Source organism: Chiloscyllium plagiosum, unplaced genomic scaffold, assembly GCF_037043375.1.
Source record: "Chiloscyllium plagiosum isolate Xiang-an unplaced genomic scaffold, Cpla_swu_hap1 HiC_scaffold_28, whole genome shotgun sequence".
Classification (NCBI taxonomy): domain Eukaryota; kingdom Metazoa; phylum Chordata; class Chondrichthyes; order Orectolobiformes; family Hemiscylliidae; genus Chiloscyllium; species Chiloscyllium plagiosum.
In genome coordinates, this window is record NW_028270166.1 from 17,013,858 (window position 1) to 17,032,980 (window position 19,123).

Here is a 19,123-nt window from a genome sequence, read left to right on the forward strand (position 1 = left end):
CTGAGGGTAAATGAGAGTCAACCATATTGCTGTGGGTCTGCATCTACATGTAGGCAAGCCCAGGTGAGGTTGACAGATTTCCTTCCCTGAAGGGCGTAAGTGAAACAGATGGGGTTTTTTTCTGACAGTTGACTATGTTTTCATGATTATCAGTAGATTCTTAATTCCAGATATTTTTAATTGAATTCAAATTCCAACATCTGTCATGGTGGGATTCAAATCCTAGACCCCAGAACATTTGCTGAACTTCAGGATTAATAGACTAGCAATACCATAGGCTATCACCTCACTGAATCAGTCTGATATTCGTTACCTACACTCCCTATGCAGCAAGAAAGCAAAACTGCATAAAATATTCTGGGTGTGGGCTCACCAAGACCTTGTACATTGGAACAAGACATCCTTGTTCCTGTACTCAAATCTTCTCATTATAAAAGTAAACATCATTTGCCTTCTTTACCTTTTGCTGCACATGCATGCTTACTGTCAGTTACTGGTGTACAGGTATGCAAGTCTCCTTGCATATTCTTTCTCAATTTATGGGCAATCAGATAATAATCCATCTTCCTGTTTTTACTCCTAAAATGAATAAACTCAAATGTATCCACATTACACTGCAACTGCCATGCTTTTACCCACCACTCAGCTTGCCCGATCACACTGAAGCATCTTTGCATCCTCCTCACAGCTCACAATTCTAAGCAGCTTTATGTCATTTGCAAATTTGGAAATATTGCAATTAAATAGCTTATCCAAGTATTATGGACTAGGCCAGACAACCCAAAACATTCTTAAACAGGCAGCCTAGACCATAACTTTGTAATCTGCTTCAGTAAGTGTAGAGTGAAAATTACCCAGAGTAAGTTAGATTTTTAAAACAGATGAAAATTTATTCACAAAAGTACAGAATGAAACACAAAGAACCCCTATGGAACTCAGATTAAATTATGCTGTTCCAAATATATACAACAGTCCCAATAAGCAAACTCCCTTTAAAAACTAGTATAAATGGTACACGTGATTTCAGGTTGAAGTTGAAGGACAGAAAGAGAGGTTTCCATACAGCTCACTGTTGAACTGCTCACCAGTTCAAGACTGAACTAAACTACTCAGCTAGAGAGCTGACCACTCCCCTTTCATTATACAGGTCACTTCTAAAACATGATCACTTTGGCCTGAAGTCTCATCTGTTTACATATAAACAAAAAGCCTCTCAAAATCCTTTTCACCTCTGTACCAGACCAGACTGATCGGAACCTGGCCTATTAGCCCTCTAAGAAAAATCAAGGACAGAGTATCCTTTTAGAAAAGAAAGGGACTAGCGTTGTGACACAAATCATAAACACATATTGTGAATTGCTGGTGTCCTAACATCATTTGTTATCACCTGCCTTACCTAAAAAGACAGTTTTATTCCTATTCTTTGTAACCTGTTTGCCAACCAGTTTTCTGTCCATTTCAATACATTATTTCCAATCCTACGTGCTTTAATGTTACACGTGTATTTCTTATCTTAATCAAAAACCTTCTCAAAGACCAAATAAGTCACATGCACTGGATCCCCCTCATCAACTTGTGAAGAATTTCAGTTGATATGTCAAGCATAATTGCCCTTTCATAAATCCATGCTGACTCTGTCCAGTTTACCCATCTTTTCCAAGTACTTAACTATTAAATCTTTTATAATGGACTCTAGCATTTCTCCATGACTGATGTCAGGCTGACTGATCTATAATTCCCGGTTTTCTCTCTGCTTCCCTATTTAAATCAAAGGGTTACATTAGCTACCCTCCAGTCTGTAGGGAGTTGCTCCAGAGTCTATAGAATCTTGGAAGATGACCATTAATGCATCCACTATTTCCAGGGTCGGTTCCTGATGTACTCTGGAATGCATATTATTAGGGTCCAGGGATTTATCAGCCTTAAATCTAATGAATTTGCCTACCACTATTTCCCTGTTCATACAATACATTTCAGCCATCAATAAATTGAATGCCACAGTTCAAGATCTTGTAGTCCTGCTCCTCGATTCCTTTTCGAAAAGTGAACTTTGACCAAAAGTATCTGAAACCTGGTGAAGTGAAGGTAAAATAACTCTGCCTCAAACATATAAAGACAAAAATGAAATCTCAGAAGATGCCTGTCTTGCAGCCGCATCCAGCACCAGTGGTACTTGAGTTTTGAGTTTTCCAACTGAAATGTTATATGGAGTGTAACATGGCGAAAGAAGATTTCAGCTTTTGGAAAGATAAAACAAATTATTATGACAGCTGCATCAATCAAAAGACAACTTTAAAGGTGTGCAGGGACACTGTCCAGGAGAAAGAAGATAGTACAGGTAGTTCTGGGGTAACGTATGTATCGGCAGTGCGATTCGGCTATAATGCTGAAGGGAACAGTATGTTGGAGAGCACTTATCTCCATTGGCAATAGCGTGATTCCAGGGAGGATTGGTTCGTGCACTTCATTCTGTGCATGTGCCAATGTGTACGCTGAAATCTCCACACACCCCGGTATCTGCATAAGGACAATGCAAGTGTCGGTCTTCGTGCCAATCTGTGCATGTGAAGTCTACGTGCACGTGATATCAGCACTGATTCCTCTGTATCATCCTGTGCATGTGCCAATGTCGGCTGCTGATACAGCAGCTTTCAGAAAGAGGTACTGTACAGGGAGCAGCTATCTTAATATTTTTTAATATACTGTTTTAAACTTACTATTGTTAATAAATATGATTTCAACTTTCATTGCATTAGACTTTTGGGTGATTTTTCAGTGATTCAGTGTGATTTTTTTGTTAACTAGTCGGCCCCTAACCCTATTTTTCCCATAAACCCCGTTATTTCTATTAAGCGATTTTCTACTAAGCGAGGTTACACTGGAACACAACTATGGCGTTAGGAGAACTACGTGCACATTTACAAGTATATAGTTTTTTTAAAAATGTTAAGACATAACTCAATCTGCAAAATGCCTCCATTGTAGAGAACAATAAATGTCCAGTGATACAGAACTTGAACTTGCTAAAAGGAGACTAGAAATAGAAGCTTATTATCTTGCACTTATCAGAACCGGGACACTAGAAACAGACTTGAAAAAGAGATACCCTATTGAACAGAATGAGGAAGGTGCTGACTGGTTGAGCCATAATTGACATGAAGATGTAGCAACTAGTCCAACTAATCAGCATCTTTGTCTCATTCTGTTTCGTGGCATCTCTCCTTCTCAAGTTTATTGCTTGTGTTCTACTTCTCTCATTCTCTCTTCTTTATAAGAATTTCTTAAAGCCTGGTCCTTGACCAAGCATTTGATTACCTGTCCTAATATCTCAATACATGGTGCAGTCAGATTTTGTTTGACAATGTTAACCCCACCATTTCAGCACTGGGCTGAAAAATTATACTTCACTGGTCTAAAATAGGAAGTCTGTTGAGTCATCTGCAAATTATCAATCTGTACGGTTCTTGCAAGATGTTCAAAAGGACAACACCCAGTTGGCTTTCAACATTACAACTAACTACAAACTAACTAGAGTAAGTCATCTGGTATAATACAAAGTGTGAAACACATTATGCAATAAACTCTTATTTTTATTGTTCAAACCAATCTGCAACATTGTATGCTTGTGTTTCAGTAAAAGACCACCTTGTTAATTTTTTTAAAATCCGAACTATCAAGTCAAATTTCAGACTGGGATCTGTTATGGACTAGGCCAGACCACTCAAAACATTCTTAAGTAGGCAGTCCTAGACCTAACTTTGTAATTTGTTTTGGTAATTGTACAGTAAAAATTACCCAGAGTAAGATAACTAGGTTAACCTCTAGATTTTAAAACAGAGAAAAACTTTATTCACAAAAATTACACAATGAAAAACAAAGAACAGTATAAAGAACCCCTACATAACAGCCTATACAACTAGACTTAATTATGCTTCTCTGAATAATCACACCCCAATAAACAAACTCTCCTTAAAAACAAGTATAAATGCTTACAGGCTGAAGTTGAAGGGCAGAAAAGAGAGTTTCCACACAGCTCCCTGTTGAACTTCCCAGTTCAAGACTGAAATAAAACTGCTCAGCTCAGCTAGCTAGAGGGCTGACCACTCCCCTTGCTTTATACAGATCACTTCTAAAACATGACCACTTTGGCCTGAAGTCTCATCTGTTTACATTTAAACAAAAGGCCTCTCAAAATCCTTTTCATATCTGTACCAAACCAGACTGATCGGAGTTCAGCCCAGTTTATTACCCCTCAAAAATATCAAGGACAGAGTCTGCTTGAGCCAAGGAACAACTTTTAGAAAAAAAGGACTCGCTTTGTGACAGATCTGACTTGTCCAGTATTAACATTAGCTGAGATCATAAGTCAAAATTAAGTACAGCAGAAGGAATACTTTCCATAGCCAATTATATCTGGACTTTGGACAATTATGATAAGCAGAAAGCCCAAATTAATGACAAAATTTCTAATGGAGAAATCTGACTCCAACATAATTTTAAACTATTGACAGTTAAACACATTTCAAAGATTTGACATCAGTGCGGTATGATGCTGCCTGCTGTGCTAGTTTACTAGAGGGATAATACTGCATGGCAACCTATGTCCTCTTGAAACTGGGCTCATCAGTTATTATACAAGTATTAATGCACCTACTGAAATAATCATTTAGTGTGAAAATGATTAGCTAATTCAACAAAACAATTGAAATCCAGCATTTACAATGTATCAGATGTGAACAGATCTTATGCTTTGCATTAAAAAATTCAACGTTAATTCACATAGTTTCCCACTTAGTACAGTCCTAGTTTGCACAATGTTATCATTCAGTGTATGTTCAGCACTATTTTGCGTGGTTTTTACATTATCAGTGCTGAACCATTTGAAATTGCAGGAAATAGAGCACTGAGAGAATACGCAAACACATGATAACTGATAAACTAGTCAAGGCAGACTTTAGGAAAGTGATTCTCAATTTTATTTCAAATGATTCAGTTTCAAGGATATTAATTGATTGTTATGTATTTGGACTATTATTTACATAACAGCATCATCATTAATCTTACAGAATCAATTATTGGCACAATAGGCAAGTGACATTAACAGAATTCCAATTATTGATGCAACATTTTCCTGACTGTTAAAGCAATGAGCAGCTATTTTAAAATGCCAAGGAACAACTCAATTATTGTTATCAGGTCCCGATTATTAATGTCAAATATACTGAACATTTATGCACTAAGAAACTTAACATCATTTTTAAAATTTCATTAATGTGATATTAGCTGGGTCAGCATTTATTACCAGTCCCTCGTCACCCTTGAGAAAGTGGTGCTGTGCTACTTTCCTGATGGCTAGTCCAGTTCAATTTGTGGGCAACAGCAATGTCCAGGATAGTGATAGTGAGTGATTCAGGAATGGTAACGCCATTGAATGCCATGGGGCGATGGTTACCACTTGGCATTTGTGTGGCATGAATGTTACTTGCTACTTGTCAGCCAAAGCGTGGGTATTAACTAGTTCTGGCTCCATTTGGACATGGAATGTTTCAAACCTGAAGGGTTATGAATAATGCAGAACATTGACCTCCAACAACCACGATCAGCTTCTTTTGTGCCAGGTTTGATTCCAACCAGCAATATTCCCTCTTACTCTATTTTTGCTAATACAGGGTACTCCTTGATGATACACTTGGTCAAATGCAGCTTTCATATCAAGAGCAGTCACTTTCATCTCACTTCTCTTTCTTCAGAGGCAATCCCTGGGATGGAGGGTTCCTTTCTCCCAATCTAATGTGGTGGAACCTGAGGAAATTAAATAGTCTAATGCAGTATCAACAAAACCTGCCATAAGTAGAGCAGATGGTCTTTGCTGAGATAGGTGGATGGTACTGCACCCCCCATTCACTGCTGTACTTGTTCTCCATTTGAGTCTGTCAAGTTGGATCCTTTACAAGTACTTTCTTGTCAAATTGGGCAATCTTAAGCTTGAGGTTCCCATGAGTTGATAAGAGTACAATATAGAAATATTGCATTTATCAGGGAGAAATTATAGACATCCTTGAAGCATTTCCTTTGCCCCAGTACCAGTTGTCTTGATACCGAGGGTGTTGGCCTAAGCAAGGATGCTGATATCGGAGCATCTGCACTGCTACTGGATTTGTAGGATTTTGCAGAATCATCACAAATGATATTTCTCAAGGCTGCACATTGTCCATGTCAGACACATACAGGAGGACTGACAACACTATTGCCCCTGCAAACACTGTTCCTCAGATGGCTAAAGACTGCACCAGCACACTCGAAGCAACACCGATTTTCTTCATTTATGTTCTCACTGTGGAGGGTCCCAAGAGGTGGGAAGTGATCCACATTGTCTAGTGGCTTACCATAGACCTCAAAACTACAGCCTAATGATAGAGGTTGGGGTGGACTTGCTTCCGGACTGAGGACAATGCAAGTTCCCTGCTTATCCTGGAGTCGGTAGCTCCACATTAGATATGGAAGTGGAGTGTTGCATCAGAGAAGATTAAAACGAATCTTGGTATGATGAGGCAGTCTTGCTCGACCCTAACTTGCACTCACAATGGTTCTTCGGTGAATCTATTGGTGAGGTTCACAGCTTGCAAGACCGCATTATGCAGGTGGAGTATGGTAATGAATTTCTTCTGGCAACTAAATTTGAGAAGCATGCGCCAGAGTCTGTCCTGAGAGAATCAAATGTCTCTGAGACATGTTGTTGCTGCTCTCTGCGCTTTTCCTGTATTTATTATCTTTGAAGATTATGTCTGTCGATGGATGGAATCTGCTCTACGACTCAGGGAGAAACTCTTCAGCCAGTTAAGGGAAGCAACTGAGGAAAATGTTTGCAATGATCTTACCTCTGGCAGACAGCGTAGACACCCCTCTGCAGTTAACATTATTAGTCTCATCCTCTTTTTTGAAGATATTCATGATTATCTAATCTCAAAGATCAGTAGCATGCTGTCCTCCCTCCAGATAGGGGAGATGAGCTTGTGCATATGAGCCAAAAGTGACCCTCCATCATAATTTAGTATCTTGGCAGACAACTTCCTGTGCCAGCAGCCTTGTTGATTGTCAGCTGTTCAATGGCCCTTTCAACCCAAAGTCAGACTGGGATGTTATTGTACTATTGTAACAGTTAAAGTTAATGGGGTTCTGATATGAATGTAATGGGAACGAGACATTAGCGTAATATGACTCAGCATTGATGTAAAAGGATCTTTATCATTGATGCAACAGAATTAAAATTATTAATGCATTTTGATCCTGATTATTGACACAAGACAATCCTCTTTATTGAAGAAATACACCTTATACATTAAACCTCAATTCTTTTGCAGCAATTATGAGGTCTGAGAGAGCAGATCATTAGGCTCTGCTCACCAACAAAAAAGTGAGAATTTAAAGTGTCGCCCAGTGTCAGAAATCAGCTGGAGCTCCACGTAACCATTGTTGGCTGAGAGCTTGTGACCACAAAATTTCATCTTGCATCTCTACTGCGAGTTGCGACCCATGGTTGATGAAACTTTGCTTTAGAGGGATCGCCTATAAGCATTAGTTAAAAACAGGACAATTATTACACCTGGTACTACAACACTTACTCATTGTTCATCTGTGTAAAGATCACAGGAGCCATCTAGTGGATGAAATAAGTATTTTGTACCTTACAAGACGCTTAAACAATCCAGGTCTTTTTCAAGATATAATCTTAGTTACAGCACACCATAAACTTTTGATATAAATTCTGCGTCTTACGATCATATACTCCATAACCACCTGAAGGAGAAGCGCTCTGAAAGCTATTGCTTCCAAATAAACCTGTTGGACTATAACCTGATGTTGTATGATTTTTAAACTTTGTATCTATTTCCACATCAGCTGCAATCAGCAGCCACAGTTACCTTCCAATTGTACTATGGTATCGATGAAGCCAATGGCATTACAGTGTAAGTATGGAAACAGAGCCTCACTCAAGTTGCAGCAAGGAGAGATTCTTACAACACTTTCAAGAAATACCATTCTGGAGCAGATCATTTTCTGAACCCAGATTACTATTACAATTTTAGCATCACTTTGCATTGCTATTGCAACTCTTACATAAATTCAAACTGTTCCACATTTAAATGTACAATGTTTCACAACTTGGTGGATTAGGGATAATTTTATTAAAAGTGTTGTAAATCAGTTTAACAATTTACATCACTTTTAGTAAAATTATCCTTGAAAGTACAAGCCTCTCTTTGTTATAACTTGAGAGAGATAGCCAGACGTGAGCCTTTCCAGCAATTTGTTTTTCTGCCGGAGATTCAGCAGCTTGTTGTATTTACATTGTAAAAAATCAAAGGAAAACGACATTTTTTCCTCATCATTTTCTGAAACCATATAAAGAGTGTGACAAGCAGCATTATCCAGTGAGAGCCAGTGGCAGGAAGTAAAGTGGCTCAATGAGCAGATGAAGCAGCTAAGGAACTGGGACTGTGTAGACATAGAAGACTGAACCAGTTCCTCAACAAAGGTTAGTGGAGGCTGTGTAGGAATTTGAAATTAAGGCAAGAACTCTGAAGTTAACTCACTGCAGTGTGAAGTCAGTGAGATTTGGGAGAGTGGAAGGGTGATCAGCATACCAGACTTTGTTGCAGATAAGAACATGAATATGAAGAGAAATAAGCCGTAATTGGTGAGCTGCTGAGCTGATGGTAGCACTGAGAAGAGTAATAGAGAAGCAATAGATTCAAGCTTCTATAATCGTCGACAGAAAAACAGGATAAATTATATTATTGCAAAGGTAAAAGGAAATAATCTTGTTAATGGGGTGGATGCAAGACCCCAGCTCAGCATGCAAGGAGTACAATGAAATTCCATATCTTCCATTTCATCTCAGATGCCAGTTGGGGAGGTTGCTAAAGTCAAGATGCTGCAGGAGCCCAGAAGGACTGTTATCATAAAATTTAGCTTCTCCACCCGCATGTCAATAAAGCAATCACAGAGTGCACCAGCCTTTGAATTAATGGAGAATAAAGAAACACAAGGTGTTATTGGCATGATTTCTACTCTGTTCTGTACAATTTGCAACTTCACAGCTACTGAAATAGTCCATATCTTTATGAAGAAAGACACAGTCAACATTCAAACTTGTGACTGATAGGTGGCTTGTAATTCAAGCTGCACAAGTGACTGGCATTGACTATCTGCAATAAACAGTAACCTAAGCATGTCCCTTAGACATTGTACAGCATTACCATCACTAAATTCCCTGCTATCACCATCCTGCTGTTACCACTGAGAAGAAACATAACTGCAGCAGTCACATAAATACTGTGGCTACAAGAGTAGGTCAGACAGTGGGAATTCTGCAGTGAATAACTCTCCTCCCTACTCCCCAAAGCCTGTCCACCATCTTTCAGTCAGCAGTGTAAAGGAATAGGCTCCAATGACCAAGAGGGATGCAACTCCAACAACACTTGAAAGCTCAACAGTATCGAGGACACCACAGTCCATCTTGATCAGCACACTTTAAATATTCACACTATTCCCCATCACTAGTACAGAATGGCAGCTTTGTACACCTGCACTGCAGCAACTCATCAAGACTCCTTTTATAGTACCTACCAAACCTAAGACTTCCACCAGCTAGAATAAGGGCACTAGATACAAAGGAACACCACCAGTTGCATATTCCCCTTCAAGCAATACACCATCTTGACTTGGAACCAAATTCTCATTTTTTTTTCTGCTGCTGAGTCAAAACCCTGTAATGGCATTCCTTGTAGCACTATGAATGTATCAAAACAACAAAGTGTGAGTGATTCAAGAACGCTGGTCATCACCTCAAAGAGAATTAGGGGTAGCATCAAATGTTGGTTTTGCCAAAGATGCACACTTTCTGTGAAGGAATTTTAAAAATCCGGAAACCTTATATTTTCTATCAAGATAGATGTCAAGCGAGACAATGTAATTATGCACATGAAGGCGCCAACTTTAGAGTATGGCGTACGCCAGGAAGTCAATCTGTGAACAAAAAAGTGAACATGCATCACTCACACAGAAAATCCTGGCCGGTTACACAATTGACGGAAAAATACACAGCTCCAAGAAATGCATTAAACTTTCCTGCCAGTACTCAGTGATACATAGTATGCACAGAATTTACATAAACAGATTTCAAGGCTGGTTTCAGGTTGTCATATGCAGATGCCAACATAAACTAACTACCTTGACATATTTACACTCAACTTGCTCTCAAAGTTGATAAATAAACACGCCTAATTATTTTAATATAAAACTTTTTTTTTCTTTTTAATGCTATCAAACAAATTATTCATATGCTTATATTAATGTTTCCTATATTAAGCAGCAGCTAAAATCTCTGTTCAACAAGGAAAGAATTTGATAGGAGTACATTAAGTATTTGCATTGTACTTAAATGTGAGATATTCAATATAATATTACCAAACCAAAAATGTTTTAGCTGGGAAAAAGATGAAACATCAAGGTCGCAACAGCTATGCTTAAATTCCATTCTAATTGCATTCTTCAAGATACACCACACTGCATTTTCAACACAATTTCTAGAAGGAAATTGTCTATCCATGCACTCCGCTCTTGCACAGGTGTTTAAGATTCTTGTGACAAAGTGAAAAAGTAACAAAAATATACCCAAATGAGCTTGTAAATCCAATAATCTATTGTTGTTTTGCTATGTTCAAGTACTGAGAGAAAATCAACCAGGTTATTAAAGGCCTCAATATTTTCAGAGGAACAGATGAATGACACTGGTGTCATCAATTCTGCTGCAGTCAATGTGCATTTTTCATATAGTTATAATTTACTCCAAATGTGCTAATAGATAGAGTTTGACCAATTGATTGCGTCTTTGTGACATTTTTCTCCAATTTTTACCATCACTGCTTACCTCTCAATCACATGGGGGGAGCAGTTTTCCATGCGCCCCATACATTCCAATGCTGCCATATAACATCCCAAATTTGGCTTCAACCCAGCCTCTTCCACCAGACTGAAAAGGTTGCCAATTTGACTTAATGAACCCTGCAAATAAAGCATGAGGTTATTTTTCTAACTGCTAATCTTCAGGGGGAGAAAAAAAGCAGGAATATCGCCAATGTAGGTTAACTAATTGGAAAATAGAGGAAGAGAAGCAAAATGCTAAAAGACAAAATTAGAAAGAAAATAATGAAGTATAACAAAAAGGGCAAAAAATAAGCAGATGCAATTTCCAAGAAAAAAATAGCAGTTTCCTTCAAAATAACAGAAAAAAGTATTAATTCGGAGGAGCTTCCAACTGCTAAAAATAGACTTGGAATGTGGGTTGTTGAGCTGTCGATGGAGCAAATTTCAATTTTCCCTCAGTGATGCTAGAGCTCTTAACCGCCAACCCTAAACTGTGCACTTGCCAAATACTTGATGCATTATAGAAAGCACAATTGATCACAAAAAGATCCTGATTATCCTCTCCTCATCATGAAATGTTGCACAAATGAAATCAAGGAATGTTGGTGTTGCAAAATGGGACAATTTTTCCTTACAACGTCCGGTGTCAGTACAATGAACCCAAAGGTCAGTTATGGCAAAATTCAGTACAATTGTACTGTACTCTGCTCTGACAAGATATCCCAAAAACTTTCTGCAGGGCAGTTCCATTTTAAATATCAGTCATACTGTGGCCTGTTAGTAAAATAATTGATTAATGGCAAACTAAGGGCACTATGTGAAATCTTGAGTACAAGGACCTAGATTTTAGTTAACAAACTGAAATGCCCATTAAAAACTGGAGCAGTCTGGAAAACACTTTATATGACCATAAGATGTAGGAGCAGAAGTGGGCCGTTCAGCTCATTGCTGATCTGATAACCATTAACTCCACTGTCTTTCCTTTTCCCCATAACCCTTGATTCCATACTGATTAGACATCTCTATCTCAGCTCTGACCATACTTAATGACAGAGCCTCAGCTGGTGTCTGCAATATATACAGCTGCAGATTCATTACCATTCCAACGGTCTTAAATGTGCGACTCCTTATTCAGGGATTAATCCCACTGCTCGAGATTCTGCTACAAGAGAAAATAACCATTCCATGTCTACACTGTTAAACACCCAAAGAATCGTGTATGTTTCAATCAGATTACCTCATATTTTTCTAATAACCAACAAATACAGGCCCAACCTACTCAACCTCACTTTGTACGACAGTCCCTCCATATCTGCTAGCAGTCAAGTGAACATTTCCTGGACTGCCTTCAATGTCAGAATATTTTTCCTTAGATAAGCATTCCAGCTGTGGCCTAAATAGTGCCTTATCTAGTTTTAGCAATATCGCCCTACTTTCATACTCCATTCCCTTCGAAATAAGGGACAACATTCAATTAGCCTTCCCTATTAGCTGCTGAACTTGGAAGCTAACTTTATCTGATTCAGGGATGGGGACTCCCAAATCTCTCTCTTCCATAGTTTTCGACAATCTATCTCCATTTAAATAATATTTGGCTTATTCTTCCTGCAAAGTGCATAACTCCACCAGTCACAGGTTGCCATCCTGAAAGTGCCCCCTTTATCCCAACTCTGTCTTCCACTAGTTAGCCAACCCTCTAGACATGCTAATATACTAATTCTAATACATGGGCTTTTATGTTATTAAGTAACCTATTGTGTGCCTACTCAAACACCTTCTGAAAATCCAAATATATTACATCCACTGCTTCCCCCTTATCTATTCTGCTTGTCACCTCCTCAAAGAACAATAACATTTGTCATGCATTATTTCCCTTCATGAAAGCATACTGATTATGATTGATCATATTAGGTGATTTTTAATGCTCTGCTATTACATCATTGATAACATTTTCCAAATAACAGATTTTAAGCTAACTGGCCTGTATTAGTATGTTTATTGACTCCATCCCTTTTAAAATCAAGAGGTTGGCAGTTTTCCAACCCTCTGGGGCTTTTCCAGAATCTAGAATTTCCTGAAGATTACTACCAATGCACCCACTATCTCTTGGCTACTTCCTTTCAGAGGAATCAAACATGCTTTTGCGCAAGAAGCAATGCTGTTAATAAAATTTAATTTCATTTAAAAAGCACAGGAAGAGCACTTCAGAACAAATGCTGTAAATAGCACAATTTTTTTTTAAAGCTGTACTTATAAATTTACTAACCTTTTTAGCCCACATCTGCATTAAAACATTATAAATCTTTATATTCAACTGCTTCCGGCGAGTAAGAATCCGATGATGGAACATGACACATTGATGAGCTCTGTCCAGATCATTAATGAATGCACAAGCCTCAACATAGGATAAAATATTCCGCTGGGCATCACCATATTTGTTGCCTTCTTCATCTTCAAGCAGTTTAGCAGAAGGCTCCCAATTAATGAGCCGTTGGTCAAGGTTTTCCACTTCAGCAAGTATAGCTTCCACAGAAAAATCATGTAATGCACTGGACTTTGCTTCCCGATTACTCATTACTGAAGGTCTGGCTCTGTGTGTTACTGGTGCCTTTGCAACATTGCCTTTTGATGTACTTTTACTGCCCGTCTCAGTGGTCTTTGCACCAGTAACACTTTTTGTGCTTGATAATTGTAGAGATTCTTTTGATTCTTTGATTTTTTTCACAATATTAAGTTGTCTCCTGGTTTTGTTACGTTTCTCTTTGTCTAATTTTTCTATCCATTTCCTTGGAGCTGAGGCAGTTTTTGGAATTGCTGGTTCTGTGTAACATTTCTTTCCCATCTGTTCTTTAGCTATCTTTTCTTCTACAAATGCTTCTGTGCTCAGGTTAAGAGATTTTTTAAATTCTTGATCTGGCAGAAAAGTAAGATTATTTGTACTGCTTTGATTTTCATCATGAGTTACATTTATTCGGTTGACAAACTGCACCTCTGTACATTTCACTTCAGTGATGTTATCTGCTTGAAGTTGTTGCATTCGGGCTTCGAGAACTGTCATGCGAAGCAAAGAAGTTCAAAGTTTAAACATCTAACTACAAACTTTAATCAAAACAATATAGAAATAGTAACAAGAGAAAGCAAGCAAATAAACAGTTTGCACGATTGAACAGATAACTACATAACACATTTAAAATGGTGACAATTCCTACACTTGCCAACCAAACATCACCTTGATCCATGAGCAGAATGTCCTAATCAATAGCACAGCTTGCAAGGAGGAATTGTATTTCCAACACAAACTATTCTGGCACAGTCACAACTGTGTACAAGGACAAAGAAACTTGTAATATGAGAAGGGGGGACAAGAGACTGGAACTTAAATGGGAGGAGGAGACCTGCTTCAGGAGAAAAGGGAGAAGATGAAATGTAGCAGGAGTAGAAGAAAGCAGAGGATCAGGAGAAAGAGCAAGGGACTGGTAGTCAGAGGATCAACTTATGCAGGGGAGCCCAAAAGAATTAGGTAAGAAAGACTATCCAAGGAGGTGTGTGTCTTTTCAGAGTTACAGTTAAATACAGCGCAACTGAAAACTTACAAAAAACCTTCACACAATCATAGAACATAGAACATTACAGCACAGTACAGGCCCTTCGGCCCTCGATGTTACGCCACCCTGTCATACTAATCTGAAGCCCATCCCACCTACACTATTCCATGTACGTCCATATGCCTATTCAATGATGACTTAAATGCACTGAAACTTGGCAAATCTACTATCATTGCAGGCAAAACATTCCATACTCTTACTACTCTGAGTAAAGAAACTATCTCTGACATCAGTCTTATACCTATCTCCCCTCACTTTAAAGTTGTGTCCCCTCGTGTTTGCCATCCCCATACTTGGAAAAAGGCTCTCCCTGTCCATCCTATCTAACCCTCTGATTATCTTGTATGTCTCCATTAAGTCACCTCTCAACCTTCTTCTCTCTAACGAGAACAGCCTCAAGGCCCTCAGCCTTTCCCCATAAGACATTCCTTCCATACCAAGCAACATCCCAGTAAATTTCCTCTGCACCCTTTCCAAAGCTTCCACATCCTTCTTATAATGCGGTGACCAGAACTGTACACAATACTCCATGTGTGGCCGTACCAGAGCTTTGTACAGCTGCAGCATAACTTCCTGGTTCCGGAACTCAATCCCTCTATTAATAAAGGCCAAAACACTGTATGCCTTCTTAACAACCCTGTCAATCTGGGTGGCAACTTTCAGAGATCTGTGTACATGGACACCGAGATCTCTCTGCTCATCTGCACTTCCAAGAATCTTACCATTAGCATTCCGATTACTCTTCCGATCTTACTTTGCATTCCGATTACTCAGTCCAAAGTGTATCACTTCACACTTGTCCACATTAAACTCCATTTGCCACCTCTCAGCCCAGCTCTGCATCCTATCTACGTCTCTTTGCAACCTACTACATCCTTCGTCACTATCCACAACTCCACCGACCTTAGTGTCGTCCACAAATTTACTAACCCACCCTTCTAAGCCCTCATCCAGGTCATTTATAAAAATGACGAACAGCAGTGGACCCAACATCGACCCTTGCGGTACGCCGCTAGTAACTGGACACCAAGATGAACATGTTCCATCAACTACAACCCTCTGTTTTCTTTCAGCAAGACAATTACTCATCCAAACTGCTATGTCTCCCACAATCCCATTCCTCCGCATTTTGTATAATAGCCTACTGTGGGGAACCTTATCGAACGCCTTGCTGAAATCCATATACACCACATCAACCGGTTTACTCTCATCTATCTGTTTAGTCACTTTGTCAAAAAACTCAATAAGATTCGTTAGGCACGACCTACCCTTCACAAAACCGTGGTGACTGTCCCTGATCAGATTATTCTTTTCTAGATGGTTATAAATCCTATTTCTTATAACCTTTTCCAACACTTTACCAACAACAGAAGTGAGACTCACTGGTCTGTAATTACCAGGGTTGTCTGTACTACCCTTTTTGAACAAGGGAACCACATTTGCTATCCTCCAGTCCTCAGGCACTATTCCTGCAGACAATGATGATTTGAAGATCAATGCCAAAGGCTCGGCAATCTCTTCCCTTGCTTCCCAGAGGATCCTAGGATAGATCCCATCCGGCCCAAGGGACTTGTCTATTTTCACACTCAGCAGTATTTCTAATACCTCTTCCTTGTGAACCTCAATCTCTTCTAGTCTAGATGCAAGTATCTCTGTACCTTCCTCGCCAACATTTGCATCTTCTATAGTGAACACTGTCAAAAAATATTTATTTAGTGCTTCCCCTATCTCCTCTGACTCCACACACAACTTCCCACTATTATCCTTGATTGGCCTTAATTTAACACTCGTCATTCTTTTATTCCTGACATACCTATGGAAAGCCTTAGTGTTAACCCTGGTCCTATTCGCCAACAACTTCTCATGTCTCCTCCTGGCTCTTCTGAGCTCTCTTTTTAGGTCTTTCCTGACTTCCTTATAACCCTCAAGCGCCCTGAGTTTTCACATTTTGTCCTAACATAAGCCTTCTTCTTCTTCTTCTTGACCAGGGATTCCATTTCCTTAGTAAACCGCAGCTCACGCGTTCTATATCTTCCTCCCTGCCTGACAAGTACATACTTATCCAGGACACACAGGAGCGTTTCCTTGAATAAGCTCCACATTTTTAATGTGCTCATCCCTTGCAGTTTCCTTCCCTATTCTAGGCTTCCTAAATCTTTCCTAATTGCATCGTAATTTCCCTTCCCCCAGCTGTAACTCTTGCTCAGTGGAGTACACCTATCCCTTTCCATTACTAAAGTAAACCTGACAGAATTGTGATCGCTGTCTCCAAAGTGCTCATCTACTTCCAAATCTAACACCTGGCCAGGCTCGTTACCCAGTACTAAATCTAAAGTGGCTTTGCCCTTGTAGGCCTGTCTACATACTGTGTCAGGAAGCCCTCCTGCACACACTGGACAAAAACTGACCCATCTATAGTACTCGTACTGTAGTGATCCCAGTCAATATTTGGATAGTTGAAGTCCCCCATGACAACTACCCTGCCCCTCTCACTCCTATCGTTTTTTCTATCCTTTCCTCTACATCTCTGGGACTATTCGGAGGCCTATAGAAAACTCCCAGCATGGTGACTTCTCCTTTCCTGTTTCTAAACTCAGCCCACGAATCCCCAAACATCCTTTCTACAACTGTAATATTGTCCCTGATCAACAATGCCACACCTCCCCCTCTTTTACCATCTTCACTGTTCTTACTGAAACATCTGAATGCCGGAACCTGCAACAGCCATTCCTGCCCCTGCTCTATCATGTCTCCGTAATGGCCACAACATCGAAGTCCCAAGTACCAACCCACACTGCCAGTTCACTCACTTTATTTCGGATGCTCCTCGCATTGAAGTACACACACTTCAAACCAGGTTCTTACTTGCCAGTCAGATACTTGATTTTGGAACTTCCTACTCTCATCCTCTTCTGTACCTATCCTACAATTCTGGTTCCCATCCCCCTGCTGTATTATTTTAAATCCACCTTAATAGCTTTAGCGAATTTCCCACCCAGGATATTGGTACCCCTCTGGCTTAGATGAAGACCATCCTGCTTGTAGAGGTCCCACCTGCCCCAGAAAGAGCTCCAATTATCCAAAAACCCAAAACCCTCCCTCCTGCACCATCCCTGTAGCCACGTGTTCAACTCCTTTCTCTCCCTATTCCTCACCTCACTAGCATGTGGCACGGGCAGCAAACCAGAGAAAACAGCTCTGTTTGTCCTAGTTCTAAGCTTCCATCCTAGCTCCCTGAATTTCTGCCTCAAGTCCCCATCGCTCTTCCGACCTATGTCGTCGGTGCCAATGTGGACCACGATTTGGGGCTGCTCTCCCTCCCCCCAAAAGATCCCAAATACACGTCCAGAGACATCGCGGACCCTGGCACCTGGGTGGCAACACACCAACCGTGAGTCTCTCTCATCCACACAGAACATCCTATCTGTCCCCCTAACTACTGAGTCCCCAATGACTACTGCTCTGCTCTTCTTCCCCCTTCCCTTCTGAGCTGTAGGTGCCCAGTTACTTCTTAAATACCTACTCTTATACAAACTATTGACAGAGATAAGTTTTACCTCACATCTGCATTTAAAGTAAAATATCAGTGTTAGCACAATTTCATGACGTGCAAGTTTTGATTGACAAACTTGCTGGAATTCTTTGAGAATGTAACCAGCAAGGTGGACAATTGGGATCCAATAGATGTGGCATATATAGACTTCCAGGTGGCATTTGATAAACTGCTGCATAAAAGATTGATCCAGAAGGTTAAATTACAGGGGGCTAAGGGTAGAGGATTGGCTGACTGATAGAAAGCTGAGAATTGGGATAAATGGCTCATTCTCTGGATGCGAACTGTAACTAGTGGGGTGTTGCAGTTCTTGGACCTCAACTATTTAAAATCTATATAAATGATCTGTAAACAGGGACAGAGTGTAACATAGCAAGGTTTGCAGATGATGCTAAAATAGGTGGGAAAGCAGGCTGTATGAGGTGATAAAGAGCTTACAGATAGATATTGATAGGTGAGGACAATGAGCTAGAATCTGGAAGATGTAGTTTCACGTAGATAAGTGCAAGGTTGTTCAGCTGGACTGGAAAAATAAAAGGGCAAATTATTGTTTCAATGAATCCAGAAGGATCTGGGCATCTTTGTACATGAATTGCAGGAAGGGGTGTGTAGGTGCCGCACATAATAATAAAATTGAATGGAATCCTCATATTGATTGCAAAAGGACTGGATTATGAAAAGTAAAGAAGTGTTGATGCAATTATATAAAGGTATTGGTGAGATGGCAACTGGAATAGTGTTCAGTTTTGGTCTCCTTATTTGAGGAAGGATGTGGTGGCACTGGAGATAGTTCAGAGGATGTTCACAAGATTGATTCCAGGGATGAAAAGGGCTTCCATACAAGGAGTGGTTGAAAAGCTTGGGTTTGTACTCGCTGGAGTTCAGAAGAACGAGGGGGATGTGACTGAGGTATATAAAATGCTAAAGAGAATTGATAAGGTGGACTTTGAATAGATGTTCCCCCTTGTAGGACAGTCTCAAAAAAGAGGTCATAGGTATAGAATGAGAGGAGGGAGATTCAAAACTGAGATAAGCA

At 39.8% G+C, this 19,123-nt stretch overlaps 1 protein-coding gene across 3 annotated transcripts in view; it reads right to left on the reverse strand.

Annotated features, from left to right (window-relative positions):
• Positions 1–19,123, reverse strand: part of polrmt (polymerase (RNA) mitochondrial (DNA directed)) — a 114,585-nt gene that overhangs the window by 86,658 nt on the left and 8,804 nt on the right. For all 3 annotated transcript variants that reach the window (XM_043721278.2, XM_043721279.2, XM_043721280.2), the window contains 2 exons: positions 13,196–13,980; positions 10,934–11,067 (listed from right to left, as the gene is read on the reverse strand). In XM_043721278.2, the coding sequence (XP_043577213.1) occupies positions 10,934–11,067; positions 13,196–13,980 (919 nt within the window). The remainder of the gene's footprint in view (positions 1–10,933; positions 11,068–13,195; positions 13,981–19,123) is intronic.